Source organism: Phoenix dactylifera, chromosome 7 (assembly GCF_009389715.1).
Source record: "Phoenix dactylifera cultivar Barhee BC4 chromosome 7, palm_55x_up_171113_PBpolish2nd_filt_p, whole genome shotgun sequence".
Taxonomy (NCBI): Eukaryota; Viridiplantae; Streptophyta; class Magnoliopsida; order Arecales; family Arecaceae; genus Phoenix; species Phoenix dactylifera.
In genome coordinates, this window is record NC_052398.1 from 10314571 (window position 1) to 10333723 (window position 19153).

General features: G+C 35.4%; 1 protein-coding gene across 5 annotated transcripts in view; it reads left to right on the forward strand.

The window, feature by feature from the left end:
* LOC103707790 (transcription initiation factor TFIID subunit 5) overlaps window positions 1–19153 on the forward strand; it is a 46208-nt gene that overhangs the window by 18433 nt on the left and 8622 nt on the right. Inside the window, exons 8-15 of one of the 5 annotated variants that reach the window (XM_039128271.1) lie at window positions 1041–1139; window positions 3886–4040; window positions 5769–5879; window positions 5988–6057; window positions 6169–6237; window positions 9463–9616; window positions 9729–9805; window positions 16741–16857. In XM_039128271.1, the coding sequence (XP_038984199.1) occupies window positions 1041–1139; window positions 3886–4040; window positions 5769–5879; window positions 5988–6057; window positions 6169–6237; window positions 9463–9616; window positions 9729–9805; window positions 16741–16857 (852 nt within the window). Of the gene's footprint in view, window positions 1–1040; window positions 1140–3885; window positions 4041–5768; window positions 5880–5987; window positions 6058–6168; window positions 6238–9430; window positions 9617–9728; window positions 9806–16740; window positions 16858–19153 lie in introns of all 5 variants that reach the window. The other 4 variants (XM_008792446.2, XM_008792448.2, XM_008792447.2 and 1 more) reach the window with 4 other exon arrangements.

Genomic DNA, 19153 nt, shown 5'->3' on the forward strand with positions numbered 1-19153 from the left:
ACACACTTAAGCATGAAACTCATGTTAGAGATATCGTCATTCTAGCTTATGGCAAAAGGAAGGGTTTCCATTTGTTCCTCTCTCCTGTATTCAAATCCAAGAGACCTCTCAACTCGTATGTTTTATGTGTTGGTGGATTATCATTACCGTCATACATTATGGGATTGCCACTTCCCAAAATGCATTTCATCCATTCTTATTGGTCTCTCTTGGTATGGCTAGTGAGAAAATAAAAATCAATGGATTAGCAGTGGAGTAGCTGTGCTGAGAGTGATTCACACTAATTTTTCTGTTTGTTGTACTTCGTTGCTTTCCCTGGCCATGAGTTTTGCCTATGACATGATTTTTCCCCTCCACGACATTCATCCCGCATTGCTGTATTTCTATTTGCAATGCAACAAAAAATATTTCTGCCAGGGGAGGATATGAACTTGAGCTAACCTCCCTTGCTGTGCACTGGTAGGGTGTACTTTAGCAATAGGAAGTTATTGGGAATAGTATCAAACTGTCAATGTTAAATTTGAATGGTATCTACAAAAATTTCCACGGGATGTGCAGGAACAAAATTTGGAATCTTGGATCCTATATATGTTCAAAATTCTTTGATTGGGAGAATGCTACAGACATCAAATCACATATTAGCATTTGTCAGTCTTTACAGGACTTTGAAACAATCATAACATTTAACTATCAGCTTTTCTTTTGTTTTATTTGAAAACTGATATACAAAATGGGAATGCTTTTTAAGCAAAGTCCAGTCACACTTTATTAAAAATGCATTATATTAACTAAAATAACAACTTATACATAATTTTGTTTAGTGTTTCCAGCATTTGTTAAAATTTATTATTTAATTGCTGGAGTTAAATAGCCTTTTTATATTAAAAATGTAAAGGAGAATAGCTATTGTTCCATTCTCTTTTATAAAACATAAATGGAATTGTGAGTTGTTACCTGTTAGAAATGCACACTTTCTTCTTTACCATGGTACGTCTAGTGTATTCTGCAGATATTTTTAATTAATATCTGTGCAATTGCAGTTGCTTGAAGATTCAGTTGAAGAACGTTTGGAGAGAGCACTTTCAGACTCTGAGAAGGCTGAGGGTGAAAACAAAGAGGTGGACCCAGAAGATAGCAAGGCAAGTAGTTGGCTTTCAACCTTTGATCTTGCAAATCGAAATATTGCCATATTATTATATGATCATGCATGTGCCAATGCATAAATTCATGACTACATGCACACATAGATGTGGTGAGTTTCTTGACAAAATAAAGGCCTTTGGCACGAAGTAGTTGATTATGAAAGATGTTAAACTGTTAAAAAGCCATTACTTAATCCTTGACCTAGTGGTTTTTATGCAATGGTGTAATAGGATCTCTCTCGTGTGCAATAATTCCACCGAACAAACTTGCCCTTCTGAACTTCTATGTTCTTAGAGACAACATACATTGAGCTATGGACGTAATCTTCCCTCTATAACAATCTAATAAATAACCTGATCATGAGGTTCACATCTTCAAAGTCAAAGGTGAGCTCAATACATCTTTCCGTGGATGATATGATTTTTTAAAGCAAAATGTTGTTCAGTTAGACCTGTTTGGGGCTTGTGGTCTCTGCTTGGAGGTGGGCTAACGAAGCAATTGGGTGAGTCTATGTGGAGATATGAATCAAGTCCAAAGGCTTGTTCGCATGCCATGTTTCTTGCTCTATTTTACGCTTTTTATTAGAGATGTGTGTGTATGCATCGATCCTCTTCACAAGCAATCGAAAGAGTTGACCTCCTGTTGATATTTGCATGATGTTATATATTTGGACTTGAATGCCATACTCAAGTCTTAAATATGGCGTCATACATTAGTAACCTTACATAAACTGAGATTTAGATAACCATTGAAGGATGGCGATATTGTACCAAAGTTGACACTTTTTTGAAGTATTTGCTTCAAGATATGTGCAAGCCTGGTTGCATGGTCCATGAGATCTTTATCTACAAGATATCAATATGGCATGTATAGTGCAAAATATTTTGTCTTTTTCATGCATGAATTTCCTAATTATATAAAATAGATATATGAAGTTGACATATATGGAATGTGCAAAAGATTTGCTTAATGAATGGATTAGAACTTGAGATGTAGGCATAAAAAATTTTGGAGGATCAGAGCGTTACCTCTCAATGTGTGACATGTTAATAGTAACAAAACAAGGTATATTATGAATGAGGTTCATTATGATGTCAGTGACTATTAAGGAGTAAAGAATACCCACTCTAATGAATAAAACCATGGTTGAGTCGGACAAAAGATTTGAGAAGTGTGTTGAGGTGCGAAACAAGCAAGACCATTAGTTCCTTTTTGGCTCGGCAGAATAAACCTTAGTTCCTGTTAAAATTATGGAGACCATTGACGTTGGTACCAGAATCAGTAGTGGGTGACAGAATGGATTTGGATGCACAGGTAGGTAAATTATGTCTCATAAAAAAAAGGAGGAAAAAAATCTAGTTATAGGAGTGGGTTTTCAGGGAAATTATGAAGCAAGTGTGACACCCCAAGTTGAAGAATCTAAAAATTGAGTTTAAACTATTTCAATTTTTAAACAATGATGAGAAGGATAAAGCTAATTAAAGCTTCGAAGGTGTTAAAAGACCTACACTAATTGTAGTCGCCATTAAATGTATATATGCTGGGCATACATCAGAAGAAATGTGTAAGTTAAGAGTTAGCCTTACAGTTAATTGTCTTCTGATTTTTTTTTTCTCCACAAGAGATCCACAAGCCGTAGAAAAGCTAGCGTATCTTAGCAGGGAAACCAGCCCAAACTATAATCTTATTATGGCCTCTAGTGGAAAGTAGCTAAGATGTATACAAGAAAGTTGTTCTTACAAAGAAAATGTGTTGTATCGATAACCATAAACATCAAGCCTGTACAAACTATTTGATGTTGGCTTTATAAATCCTGAATCCCCATTGCTAAGCATTCCTTTCTATGCCCATCTCTAATGTTATTTCGAGCTTTTCCATATCTTTTTTCACAACTCATGTCCATGTTATGTTGAATGTTTGCTTCAACTTCCTGAATCTCTCAACATTAGTTGAAGTAACCCTCCTCTTCAAGATTTGCATGCATATGTGGATGTGCCCATACCATCTTAATTGGCTTTTCACATTTCTATAGCTTCCTGCCCAATTTTCTGACTAAAATATTCAAAATGGTTAATATTATTGTCTTCATTCGAATCATTAACGTGCATTAGATATGTTGATATTGACATCCCTATCGACCTAGTGGTATATTGCATACTATTTCATTATTCTATGCACTTAACTTTTTTACTCTTAATATTTATGTACTTATTGAATGGATGATAGATTCATGAAGCTATTGATAAAGCTGACACATATAGATGGGATAAGGCTAGGGATCTCATTGGGCTGATCTGCAGGCTCTGTTTTATCATTTTGTACCATCTTGAGATGGGCTATAGAGTCAGGCCTATTGAAAATCTTAGATTAGCTTGGCCCATTGACATTCCTAGATGAGGCTTGGCAGTTAGGAAACTTTTGATGTTTAAGAAATTCACAATTATTGTTGATATGATATGTTTTGAGTTCCTAAACATGCTATTTAACCCTTGCTTAATCTGTAGCAAAGGGGAGCTTCTTTGTACAGATCGCAGATGCTATATTATATCTCTAAATTTCGGTATTCTTGAATGCCAATATACTGATTATGAATTCCTAGTTCTACTCTACATTCTTCATTCAGCTCACTTAGTTGCATGTCCATTACTTAAGTCCACTTTAGTCATGGAACTTGAAATGCACATTAATCGTTTTTTGGATCATGTTTTTTTCTAAGTTAATCCCAAACCTTTATAACTTCAGCAGAAAAGGTCTGTGGAGGGAGCAAAACAAGGTGTTTCTGTCAAGAAGTTGAAAAAGGACAAGCTTGTTGGTGCAACGGGGAAAAACATCCGCTCTGAGACAAGCACAGTCTCCATGGCTCCTCGAGTGAAACCAGAGCTTACTCTACCTGTGATGTAAAAAACAAGATTACCCCTTCACTCCTTTTGTTTTTGTACTTATAACCGTGAATTCTTATATTCATTGCCATAAATTTTTGGGTCATAAACATAAGACAGTTTCTAGGTTTCCCATATGGACGTAAAATAGTCACTGCATTAAAGAAAATGCGGTATAGTTACTGCAAATCTTCAACATTGACAAATATTTACGCTAGATGACCATGTTTGATGAAGACAACTCTATGGGTTAACTATGTATTTCAGACATGCAGAGAAATTATGGCCCTACATATGAAGTGGAATTCGTAATTTAGTGGGAAATGATTTTGCTTCTAATCGTAATTCATAGTGGCAAATAGTGCGACCTTAAAGTTGACAACTCAAAATCATGTTCAAATCATCCATTGAAACCAAAAACAAAAAACCAATCTTTCTTAAACCTTAATGTTATCTTCATTCAAAATTTAAATATGTTTACATCAAGTATCATTTCCTAGCACTGTGGATGCTAAGTATCTAGCGGTTTAGTTTATCTTGATTATTATGCACATCTGTTTGTCTCTCACAATGCACATAATCTTTCCATGGCAGAGTTCATGCAGTTTTATGGACCAAAACTTAACTATGCCTGTGTATGTGCACGTCTGCCTGTGTGCGCCTCTGTGTTCGTGTTTGCATGCCTGTGTTTTTCTGCATATGTCTTTGTGCATGTACATTATAGACCATCCAATTGAGAGTCCGCTTCTGTGTTCATAGTCTTCATCAGTAAAAATGCATCGGAACCAACATTAATGTGGTTTAGGTTTCTTGCACACTCATCTAGTGGTCATATAATGGGTGGCTTTTAAGGGGAAGATGCACTAATCTGATATAGTTGTGGTTTGGAAGTATCCAAATGTGTTGATATTTGGTCCGTATAAAGATATATGGGTCATGATGAACAGCGTGTATTATGATTTATATGGCTTACCATTCTTTTTCGCATAGCTCAACTGCTATAATCAACTTTCTTTTACTACTTAATCCATAGTTAAGATTAAGAATCCTCTGAAACATCTGATTCTTTTGGTTTCTGCATTTTCAAATTGTTGTAGATCACCATCAGTGATGTGCATTATGACACTGACATTGCTAGGATTTGGGCTTAGAATTGCTACGATTTGGGCTTAGATACTCCTAGGCTTGTAGCTACAACAATCTTTTATGATCTTAACCTAGGTCAGTTTTTGTTTTTTTTTTTTAAATTGCTGATTTTCTAAATTGCAATATCAGCTATGATATTTTTGGTATAATCTAAGTTAGAATTCTACCATTGTAAAATGTTAGACATATATTTTTGAGGTTTTTAGATATGGTTCAAGTGGCCACAACATAGATATCTTTTGGTGACAAGATCAATAATGTGATTTGGTTTGTGGAAAGCTTGCTGAATTTTGGAATTGATTTGTTTTAAGATGTGTAAATTATATTTAGCGGTGTGGATGGACGTCTTTATTTATTAATTTTCTAATTATGTCAAATATCGTAGTAAGATTGAACCCTTATAGATTACATTGATAACATCCTGATGCATCAAGTCAGTAATTTTGTACTTAGATGCTCTGATTAGATTTACTTCTCAAGTTACTTTGTTCTGTTTCACTTATCGTTTCATCCAATAAATAGATAGTAGGCCACTAATTATCGGATTAATGATGGATGGAATGTTTCTAGATTGAACATTTACATTGTCTATAATTTCAGGACTACTGAAGTAGAACAATCTATTCTCGAGGACTTAAGAAATCGGGTGCAATTAAGTAGCTTGGCATTACCTTCTATCAGCTTCTATACCTTCATTAATACACATAACAGGTAATCATCGTCAGATTACAGTCAAACATTTATTTACCACTCGATGCCTCTCCAGTTGCTTTATTTGCTATTTTTGGTGGCCTGACTTGTGTCTTGAATGTGTTCTAGTTTAAATTGTTCATCTATTTCTCATGATGGGTCATTGGTTGCTGGTGGATTTTCCGACTCTTCTCTGAAGGTTATTTTTCTTGTTGAAAGTGGGGACGTTTTGTTTTGTATTCCTTTTTCCTCCTGTAGGAGTTTAATAGTTTCATCGAAATTAGTAAAAAACTTATGCATGTTTTTGCAGGTTTGGGACATGGCAAAGATTGGTCGACCCACCAAAACCTGTAAGAATTATTGCCTGCATTTACTATTGGTAAATTTCTAGTGCATGGTGATCCTAATTATGTAAAAGTCAGTGGGTAAACATGTGCATAAGTTGAATTATATTACATAAAAATGGAATGATGCTTTCTCTCCTTCTCTATTGGCGGCGGCTAGGATGGATTGGAAAAAGTTAAAAGTGTAGACCAATCCCAAAATGTTTAAAAGATGGATGAGTTTTGAATACGCATACAAATGGTCAACTGCCTATGCTTATCCCTGTCAGGCCTCATATATTTTCCTGCCTGGATGCTGCAGGCTGGGCCTGAACTTGCTGTCAGATTCTACCTGTTGACAACCCAAAAAAAAATCAGTGAGCATATTAAATGCTAGGTTTAATTCTCTGAAATGGAAATAGGAAAGTAAGGTTCATCTATCAACCATTCTATTTGCTGTTCACTTGTTACATGTGCCTCTTTCATGACATCGTGACAAGTTTTCCAAAAAGCTTGCAAACCAAACTGAAATAAGATTGCAATAATCAGATAACGCTTTCATCTAACATGTTCTATTTTATTTGTCTCCATTTTGTTGAATAATTTGAGACAAAAAAGTGATTACTGATGGGAATTTTTTGTGTTTAATTATAGTTGGGCGACCATTTTTGTACATGATGCCACTAGGTTGGATTCCTATCTCTTTTATAGTTCATTTTATTTTTCTTTTTCTTCATGACTACCTATTTAATTTTCTCTCGTTTCAAAGTTATTCTGATTTTAAAAATTAACAATTTTAGTTTCACAAACATATGCCACAATTCTCTTACTATTATATGTTAGATCATCCTTTAGAAGCAAGGTCCGCCAAACTGGTGCCGGGACCTGTACCGGTCGGCAGATGGTTCAGTAAACCGGCACGTCCAATTTTTATTGGAGTATTCTAAATTAATTTAATTGGTAATCACTCTTTTTGAACTTTCTTTAATAATTTTAAGTCTAATTTGATATTTTTTTGATGTTTTTTGATATTTTTATGATTCTGGTTTAATCTAAATGATGCATCTTATTGTTTTAAAATAATACAAATCATAAAATGATTGGTGAGATGTTGCATGCCACAAGAAGTAACATAAAATATCCTTAAATCAAATAGTGATGTGAAAATTATAAAACAATACGATCAATTGCATACATTTAAAGTACAATATACATACCGATATTTAAGATTAAGAAATATTGTATTTTTATTTATTTATTTATATAGTTTTTATAATTTTTAAATTTAAAAATATGTTTAAATATATAAATTCAGAAAATATGTTTTCTACTTCAGAAATTATTTTTGAATTATGTAATATGTACTACTAATTTTTTATAATTTTTGGTATTATTTATATATTTTTAAATATTTTTAGAATTTGAAAATATTTTTAAATATTAATATTTTAAAAAATTAATTTCAGCTTGGATTCATGTAGAACCCAATAATGGATGCTATATATATTTTTTTAGGCTCTTGGGCATGCATCAAAAGCTCTTATATTTTAATTTTTTTCAAATTTAGGCCTTGGCCACTATGCGCATTATCGCATTAAAACTTGAATGATTAGACACTAAATTTTGCTAGAAAGTAGCTTGCATGCATCTAAATACGCTTCTAATTTTACATTTTTTTAATTTATATTTTTGAAAATACATTTTTTACTTTTTAATCCAAAAATATATTTTTAATTTTTAAAAATTATATATAATTCAAAAATTAAAAATTTATATATCATTGTGTAGATCGTTCATAGATCTACAACATATAATAAAATCAAGCTTAAATCGAAAGTTTTGGCATGATCTTTCTTTATTTTACAATTTTCGAGGTATTTTTTCAAGCTCCCCCAAAAATGAGGGACTGAGATAGGGGACAGGAAGCATACCTTATTTGTGCTTGGAAGAAAAAGGCGGAAAGTTCTCCGCTCTTACAAATGTTGTTGGGAAGGCCTTCTCGGGCCTTCCCAACATCATTTTAACACCAGACAAAAGAAAAGGGAGGGGCCTGGTTCAGAATCGGGTCAACTCGGTGTTTGCACCGAGTTCGAACGGAACCGATCGGTTTCGGCTTTTTCGCACCAGTAAGGTTCGGTTCGGACCTTTTCCGGCTGGTTTTGGTAAGTTCGGGACCGGTTCTGGCTGGTTAGAGCCGAATCCAAAGGCCGAACTAACCCAGTTTTCTACCAAGTTGGTTCTGTATGAGCCGAACCGGATAGTTCGGTCTGGTTCGGCATTTCTTGTTTAGAATTCTAAAGAGATTATAACCTATAGGCAGACCCTCATTGCAATCACAACTTGAAACACATCTACTTTTCTTCCTAAGCTCATCTCCTCTGTACATATCTGTTAATGTTCTCACTAGAACCGGTAATATCTTATGTATCAGCTCTCATGCTACTCCTTAATAAGCTTTCAATGAAAACTAAAAGAAAAAGAAAAGCAAAATCCCATAGTATCATAAATCTTTCTATCACCTGCTTAAGTAAGAAAGTAGACTTTGTGGTTTACCTTTTGACATTTATGATAATATGTTTCCTAGGATTTTTGTCACTTCTGTTGCTCTTTCATCTCCCATTGGGGCATAGATTGATTTGCATTTATCTCAATAACAGTTTGCACAATATCCTCCATCTTTATCATAATGAGTTACCAATGATTCTGAAACACTTTGTTTGTCTCTTCCAATTCCTGCTTAACTCTTGATGTTTTTCATCCTTTACTGATATTTCTATACATCCGTTATTGCAATTATGTTGTGGTACACATGCCTCCTAACGAATGGTGGTTCTTCAACATTATATGTCTAATGAGATTATCATATAATAAGTAGTGCGAAAGCTTCCATCTTGCTTGAATCTTTCATCCTAGTGCAAATCCATATCTTCCTCGCTTATAATGCAGCTAATGTGATATTTAACATTCTGCTACCTCAGCATTGCTATTTGGTGGTTACTTTTCTCACCTTATTTTGATGCAGCTGTCATATAGATCCCCATAAGACATTTTCCTAAGTTTTTTTTTTAAACTTTTTGTAACACCTTTGTATAACTCTGTTCTTGAAAGAAGTTTAAATTTTTGTCACTCTTAATTGTCGACATGCTCGCATGAATTTGTGTATTGTTCTTCTGATTGTTAGGAACCAAGTTCTTTGAGTTTTGGTTTTATTTCAAAATTTGTTAGACTGTCATAATGAAAGTGTTTCAGTTACCGAACAACAACCTTCAGCCAATTTGCAGGGGGAAAGTGAATCTGTTCAAAATGAGCATTTGCTGGGGCCGGAGGAGAGGAAAAGATCTTACACATTGTTTCAGGGTCATGCTGGACCTGTTTATTCAGCTACATTTAGTCCTTTTGGGGATTTTCTTTTGTCTTCATCATCAGATTCAACAAGTAAAGCTTCGTTAACCATGCTAAGTTTTCATATACTGATTTTGTGATTTGTTCCTATTATGCATTCGAGAGCCACACATTACTAAGAAATGCCATAATTTTTTCACTGCAGTCCGGTTATGGAGTACCAAACTGAATTCAAATCTTGTCTGCTACAAAGGTCATAATTACCCTGTGTGGGATGTTCAAGTAAGAAGAATCATGAATCTTAGATCTTGTCTGCTAGCATATTAGATGTTGTAGTTTCATAATTACAATAATATATGTATGTATGTATTGTAAAACATTGGAACTTATTTTTTAGGTTTAATTGATAGATTATGATTTAAGCAGTTAAACAGATTAAATGGCTTCTTAAGTGTTTAAATAGATGTTTGAACAGTTAGGCATGCTTAGTGCTTAAGCTGCAACCACTTGAAAAATTAGGCATTGCATAAAGTGGTCAGTTGAGAACTTAAGCATCCATTTCTGCTAAATTGAACGTGCATGCCATCTATTTATTCTTTAACCCATTTGCAACCCTATTTTATAAAAGAAGTTAACAAATAATAGTTAGGGAAAAATACATTGACAATCCCTCCAGTTTGCCTATTTCGTACAGTGACCCTTTCATCTCTAAATAGTCTCAAAGTAGGCATCCAGCTTATATTTTGTCATGAATTGCCCTGTCTATCCAATGTCGTTGAACGGCCTTTAGGTAGAAGACTCAGGTGACCATCACAAGTCTTAAAATCTGTTGAATCTCCTAATATGCCCTCATCTCCCACAATGCCGCCATGCCCTCCGATCTCCCATCCCCTTTTCCTTCACCTTCCTATCCTCCACCCCCTTCGCCTTGGCCTCCCATGATGCTACTCGCCCCTCCCCTTCTCCGACCTCCTCAGCCTAGCCTCCCATGATGCTGTCCACCGCTCCCCATTTCGCATCCCTCCTGACTTGGCCTCCCTTAATATTGCCTTTCTCTCTGCCATGGGCTCCTGCATAAAATCTCATGCCTCCTTTATCCTACCATCCTATGTGATTCTCACCCACCACCCAACTCTACTCTTCATGCCTTCATGTCACCTTACCTCCATTGCTATTAGGCAACTACTTAAACAGTATATTTATCAACAATACAATAATACACCCCCCCCCCCCCCCCCCCCAAAAAAAAAAAAAAACACACACACACACCAAAAAAAAAAAAAATCTCAGATGTCCTCTACTTCCGATCTCTTCCAAGTGGACCACCATCTGCTGGAAGGGCTGCCTTTGATATCCTTGTTGGCTTCGACTATGCCATCGCCGACAACTCCGTCTTCATCTACAGTGGTGATAGTATTGCATCTGTAAAGGGGTTTTCATTTCTACCAATAACCTCACACTCATATTCATCGCCAACCTTGTGCCCTGGCTCAGCACCTCTGTACTGTCAGTATCGATGGGACATTCCCTGCCAAAGTCATCCTCGGCGGTGGCTGCTGCCTTGTGGCGGTTTCCTTTATTCTGACAGGCCCTTCACTGGCACGATGTTCCCTTGATGTACTTGGGCAAGCTTGATGGCATCTTTGCCTTCTTCTGCATGGAGAACTCCATGGATCCCAAGCTAGTACAGCACTACTTCATGATCTGCAACTGCAACATCAGCCTATAGGTCGCCAAAGGTGGTGGTTATCGAGGCTAGTGGTGCCATGATGATCCTTGCCAACAGCATCTCCAGTGGCAAGGGCCTTGTCTACGATGCTCACATGCTTCCTGCATGTGCTGTTTGTTTCGACAAGGGCAATGGTATGAAGCTCTACAACTTTGCTGCCAACCCCACAACCAACATCACCTTTAAGGGGATAGTGGTTGGCGTCAAGCCCAGTCATGGGCCCAATGGCCTCAACCTGGAGATCATGGAGGCAGACTTCAGTGTGCTTGCCTTGCCTCCTAATGATGGAAATGGATGGAAGAAGAACAGAAAAAAGAGTGAGGAAAATGAGCACATGTTGGTCATTTGCGCATGTTCATCAATGGCATTGGTTGGAAGTTGGACGGAGGGGGCCACTTTGTAACTTGGCATTCTAGAGGCCTACTTTGAGAAATTTTTAGAGATGAGGGGTCGCTATGAAAAATAGGCAAACTTGAAGGGATGCAAGTGTATTTTTCGTTAAAAGTTTATATGATAATGCTCTTATCCTTTAGTATTCAGACCATAGGATATCTATGCACAGCCTAATAAACTTTAAAATCATGTAACCCCTTAATTCTGACATTCAAAACTAATTTCACTTTGTCTAAATCCTTATTTTTTGATACCTCACAAATATAAATGGCATGCGACCTCTTGAAATTTAATTTCTATTAACTCTTTGACTCTAGTATTCAATAACTAGTATTAAGTTTTACATACGGTTATAAGAACTTGTCAATGCATTCAGCCTCGCAGGACACAATTTTTCTCGATCTTCTTTTCAACCACACATGCATAGTGCATGCTTGCCAAGTGTGAAATAAAAGAATCAGACTGATTGCATTTTTTTTTCTATTCGATTATGCAACTTAAAATCCCTAGTTTTGTTTGTTTCCAAAATTTCCCTAATAAATAACAAACAGAAAAAATGCTTTCATGCTTTAGTACAGGGATATTCATGAACAACCTCATAAATTTTTCCTTTATTTGTCTTCCTAGAAAAAATTCAGGTACATCATCTTCTCTTCTAAATGCCAAGGCCTCATAATATATTTTAATGCAACAAATAGACATATTCAAAAAGGCAATATTCTTAAGTATACTCAGATTGATCTAGCTAGGATCCAACTTTGAACTCTTTGTTTTCTTTGTCATCACTATCCTCGTCACCATCAACTAGGTCAACTTATTCGAGCTCAATATGTTCATTGCTCTTATGAAAATTGATTAATTTTGAGTTGGCCCTTCTTTCCCGCCCATGGTCGCCATGAGGTGATTATCAACATTTACAAGAACTAAATCTTTCTGTCTTTTAGTCTCCAACTGGTCCTTATTGAAACCTTAAAAGCAATCCAATTTCTCTCACGTGGTGAGGAAATTGAAGATTGACTTATAATTGGATCTCCAATCTTTGCATAGTAGAAAGTAAACCACCATACATGTGCCACTTTGGTCTTGCTTCAGACATACAACCACTACCTCATCAATGAACTCATACATTGATGTTTATATATCATCTGTAACTAAGAGGAGACAATAAAGTAATGAGACAAATTCCTTACTTGCTAGGAACTACCTTGATTTCGAATTTGCTTCAACTCATGAAGATGTTCTTCTTCGGGCCTTCAGTGGCTCCATAGAATGCATAATAACTGGAATTCTATTTTCATATCTGAGAAAGATCACTACAAGAAGATCAAGAAGCGCAAAGCAAACCATCAGAGTTCAGTTTCAGCAATCTTTGAGCAGGGCTTTCCTGCTTCAACACACACCATTTTGCCCTTTGTGATCAACAAGGGAATTCCAGTCATAAACAAAAGTTTTAGCACTCACTGCTTCAGTTTCCTAGCTACATTTAGGTAAAGAACATTAACAGGGCCAACTATTGTGTTGAAAAGTCAAACATGGGTTCGATCAAGGTTCGCTGTACCGGTCGGTACCGGTCGGTACCGAACGTACCGTACCCGTACCGATGGGTACCGGTATCGGTACACCAATGTCGGTACGGTCGGTACTGAGCGTACGGTACCGTACCGACACTCGGTACGCCTATACTAATGCGGCACCGGTACGGGGTTCGGTACCGGTACGGCGAACCTTGGGTTCGATACCTTCAAAATACTTTGTCTTGCCAAATAAACCAGAGAAATGCTGAAAGATCAGTCCTAGCCAACATAAAAGCCTGAATTTTTCCTGCTCTATCCTAATTTTGAAGTGGAAGATCCTCATGTTAGTCGCTCTTCTCTTCCAATTACGAAAGAAATGTTTTCTCTTTTTGGTAGGCTTGATGTTGATTTTATCTAAGTTATTCACATTAATATTTCCACAATGCTACTTCCCAAAATCCAATATGAAATCCAAAATGAGCCCTATCCGGGTTGAAACATTTCAAGACACGGTGTAGTTCGTCACACTTGAAGTCAATTTTCCTTTATCCTTTGTGGATGTAAGTAGAGTCAAATTTACCTAAATGGCAATTACGACATTAAAAAATAAAAAACAAATTGGGGAAATGGTGCCAGATGAAAGGGATGGAAGAGTAAGAATTAGTGTAGGCTTGTAATCTTCCAGGCAATAGCTACAGTGGGGATGATGGCAATATCGAGAGTTGGTTCTCATTTTGCTTGCTTTAACATAATTATCGTTCCTTCTTTATAGCATTCAATCCAAGTACATGGTTATACAGGGGCGGACCCAGAAATTTTTCCTGGGGGGGGGGGGGGGTGTGGGGGGCCCTTGTGTAGAATTATCTAAGTTTGCTAATAAAAGAATATGTATTATAAATCTATACTTGACATTTCTTAAAGTTATAACAGCTAATTTAATGCGCTTCGAGAAACTACCCAAATAACTTTGTTTTGTGATAGAGACATGAGAATAAGGTATGCCGTACCGGCTCGAACCGGACGGTACGAGGCGTACCATACCAGTTCAGTACCGATATCCAGTACGTATGGCGTATCGAGCGTACCATACCAGTTCAGTATCGGTACCCAGTACGGATGGCGTATCAACACTCGGTACGCCAAAAAAATTTCTTACTGTACTGTACCGGCACCGTACCAGTGTGGCTCTGGTACGAGGTCCGGTACCGAGATGGCAAACCTCGCATGAGACTAATGAAAAAATATTCAGTGAGAACACAAAATGGAGATGGAAAGGAAGTTATGCTTTTTGATATTTTTTTGACTTTGAATATAGATGATTTTGATTTCGAGCTAAATTGTGAAACTTTGCACCCAATTTACATATTAAAAAGAAATAAATGGTCAAGAACACTAAATGGTCACGATCTTTAGAAAAGAAAACATGGACCAACAGAAACAACTCAAAAATTTATTAACTATTGTCTAGCATATGAAGAGGCTCAACAAAAAGTTACATATAATATTAATGATAATTTTAAGGTTATTTAGATATGCAAATGTGACAAAAATTTTGAAAGCTTAGAGATAATAGAAGAATATTAAAGTTTTCTGATTTAAGAAAAGCTAATGAAGTAAACCTTAAAAGAGGTGGCGGGAATGAATGATCTAGAGAAGAATAAAAGATCTCTCTCATTAGTTCTTTTAGGCCACCCACATCTCTCAAATTCTTTTTGCCCTCTCATACTCTTTGACCTCCGTGGTGATGATTCTGAAATGGAACAGTAACCTATACCATACTAGCAAACTACACGACATTTACTGAAAAATTGGGCAAATTTTAGATTCCTAAATGCTCTCTATAAACTACATGATTATACTAAACTAAAAACCAAAAAGTTTTATCAGTGGGCATGTATGATCCCATGTTTTTTGAAATAGTCATGACTCATGACTGTATTGGAAAAAATGTTAGTATGACAATGGAATGAGAGATGTACTAGAATTAGAAAACTCTATCAGAGGTGAGTTTTAAAGGAATGGTTAACCTATGACCTGGGGGGTCATTAATAGGGGAATGCAAAATGCATAGGGATCTTATTATGTGGGTATAGGAGATTTCATAATCCTTAGGGCAGGTCGTGCCCCACCAGCCACCCTTCAGATACACCCCTGGTAATATCTTGCTGATACACGAGTCATCCACTTAAGATGAAACAAAACAGTCAGATTTGTGAATTTAATTATTAAGATTCATTCGATACATTTTCTTTTAAGAAACATAGGAGAATTTTTTTTGACTTTCCCAAGTACATGTTTCTTTAATTCTGTAAATGTTATCATACAACTCTTTTCTACATTATCATTAGACTAAATGACATTTATTTTCTGAATATGTATGTGACATATTTATGGATCTATGACATATTTACTTTCCTCTTGAGGTACATACATGTATATACATATATATACATATATATATATATACGTACATATATGTACATATATGTATGTATATATATACACACACACACATACACACACACACACACACACACACACACACACACACACACACATATATATATATATATATATATATGGATCTATGACATATTTACTTTCCTCTTGATGAAGTAGACACCCAAATACTTGAATTTGAAATGTAATATTTTTATTTGTGTAATACTAATCAGTACTTCCATGGGTTATTTATGGGTTGTCTCCATTTTGCTTAAGCGACTGGAACTTATAATTGAAAAATGTACCTCCTTTTTGCTACATTCCTAAACCTCTGTTTGGAGAGCACTTGTCAAAATGTGGATATCTATGAAAAAATAAATTATGAGCTTAGTATGTTACTTTTGAAGATAAGATCCAGGATATTCATGTAACTAATTGTAGCAATTCAAAGCATCAGTCATGTTGCATGTTCCTGTCACTAGTTAATTATAAAGCCAACAAAATATGTAGTACATCACTCGTGGTGGTAATTATTGGATAATAAGTTTTGATGTCTGTATGTAATTTTCGACCTCCTCAGTTGACTTGGGAAGTGCATACTCTTCATTGATATGTAGCTATAGATATGTAATATACATATTATATGGTGCTACAATAGTATACTATGTATTGTGCAATATTTGTTTCTTTCATTCTTATTCCTGGGGATTTGTTTATAAATAAAATTTTATTACAGTGATTGTGCTATGGCTTTAATATCATATTCTGGAAGCAGTAAGCAGTGAAATGCATAGAATACCATATGCGTGTCTTCTGGTATACTGCTTACATGGATTTATTTCTATCTGGTTTAAGAGCTAATTTTGTTTTTTGACTTTATGAATCATCATTACTCATGCTTGAAAGCCATTATCTATATCTTAAGGTAGTTCTTGTTTCAAGTATGTTTCAGAGGATTCCCATAAACAGCAGTTCATGAACTGATAGCTTATTTCCACAATTTCTCTTGCATAAATAAATCTAGTATCTAGATTTTGAGATTAATATAGTTCTTTATTTATATATCATAGAACATGTATAGATCTCTCATGTATGCTTTGACATCTGAATCATATGCGTATGTTTTACTTTTGGCACAGTTTAGTCCTGTTGGCCATTATTTTGCTAGTTGTTCACATGATCGGACTGCTAGAATTTGGTCGATGGACAGAATCCAACCTCTGCGAATAATGGCTGGACATCTTTCTGATGTTGATGTAAGTCTAGTCCCTGTGATTTTGCATTAGTCTTTTACTAGATTGTACTTTATCCAATTCATTTTGTTACTATAGCAATTATTCTGTGGGACCATTTGATGCAAAGGCGGTGTTTTTTTCTATTAAGGGCAAGCCTAATATGTTGTTTATTAATTATAGGTTGAAAAAATATATCATCTTCCCATGAATCAAAGATATTTATTATTATTTAAAGGTGCATCAAAAGTAGACAAATGATTTGTTTTTATGCAAGCAATGGGTTCAGGCATGCATGTCAGACTTCTCCATTTACATTGTTATGAATATGAACGAATAATCAAATTATGCTTTCTTTCCAAAAGTTATTATGCAAACCTAATTCTTCCTGCTTTGTATTGTTTATTACATCTTATAATCGAACTCATTAATTTTTTTCGTAGCGATGAAATTTAAATAATACTCCTTAATCATCTATTGCTCTAAATACATCTAGTAGGTCTAAAACTATATGCTGATAAAAATTGATACAAAAATGTGCATTGGCCTTTTCTATGCTCCTTTATTGGCCGGCTGCCTCATCTTGAATTTATCAATCATTTCACTCTTCATTATGCTTTGGCATTAAATCATACCATCTTTTATTAGATAATTTTTTCTTGATATGTAGTTCTACTTGGTCTAATTATGAAATGATGCATAAAATTTCAAATCCAAAACATATTTGAGGGATCACATGATGAAGTAATCATTGATATTGAAAGCTTGCAATCTGTAGGGAAGCAATAAATTATGCTCGATAATTAGGTGAAAGCTATTGCTTTGTAAACCATATATTACACACACACACATATGCATATGCATATATATAGAGAGCTAGACTCGAGTGGATCTCCACTCAGATCCGGTTAGTTCTACATTGAACAATGGAGGTCCCACATTGATGATCTCAAAATAGTTCCACTCAAGTGTAGCCAGGTCTAGCTCTATCTATCTATCTACCTATATGTAGACACACACATATACATATACATAGATAGGTATATACATAGATACATAGACACACTCTCTCTCACACACACATATATATGTACATAGATATACATACATATATACACACACACACATCTATATCTAATATATATATATATATATATATATATATATATATATATATATATATATAGACAGAGAGAGAGAGAGAGAGAGAGAGAGAGGATGTAACTACTTTGAGAGCATTTCACTCCAAATGCTTCGCAACCAAAATCGATGAAGGTCTTCTCAAATGAAAATCAGCACCACTGATAATGATCTAATATGTTTAAAATTCATAGAAACTGAAACATGTTTATTTTGGAGCTCTCTTGCTTATGCATCTAGCCAACAAAACATGAATGGTAGAAGTATTGCACTGAGCAAAAACATAGCATAAACTATATAATTTGCATTTCCAAACTGATGATCTTAATCTAAATTTTAAAATATATGCAAATCAAATTTCAGTTTGATATTTCTGAGTTTTTAAAACAAAACATACTATCATACTATTAAAATTGTTAATTTTATTGTCATTTGATGTATGAATAAAGGTCCTCAGAAATTCATGGTTTTTGGTTTCTAGCCAATTTAAACATTGTAAATCATGATCAACAGTGCTGATTTCTTTTTGAGGGGTCCTTCATTAATTTTGATTGCGAAGCATTTGTAGCCAAATGCTCTCAGAAGCATTATAACCTCTCTGTCTCTGTATATATGCATGCATAAAATGATCTGATCCAATAATCTGGCAGGATGGCTAAACAATGATCCATATCTAACTCTATTAAGGAACTGCTATCCAACTTAGTAAAACCTAATCCTACCTAATAGTGTGAGAGGTTGAGAGCGGTTGTGTGATTAGCCATCCCCCATTGAGATCTCTAAGGCTGGGGATTTTGGCGTCCATTTACTACCTCTCGTTAACCATGATTGGCTAGAGTGGTGAATAGTGGATGTCAGGAACTAGGCAGCAATTGTGATGGTTGCAGGCATAGTTAGGAATGGTGGACGAGCGAGAAAAGTCAGATTGGCAAGATTCCATTCTCTCTGAAAAAAATTGATCCTTCAGGACGACTTTTCTAGTATGAACATTGAACTTCTTCCAGGACAAGCTTAGGGTCGAAGGCCTTGAGTGTGATGGGTGAAAGTTGCGTAAATCACAAGGATGGACCCTCAAATTGAAGATCCACACCATTGATTATTATCTACCTTACTGAAAATGCTCAAAAACCAAGGACTATGTTTTGCTTGCCTCTAACCTATGCATCAAATGGGTGCAAAA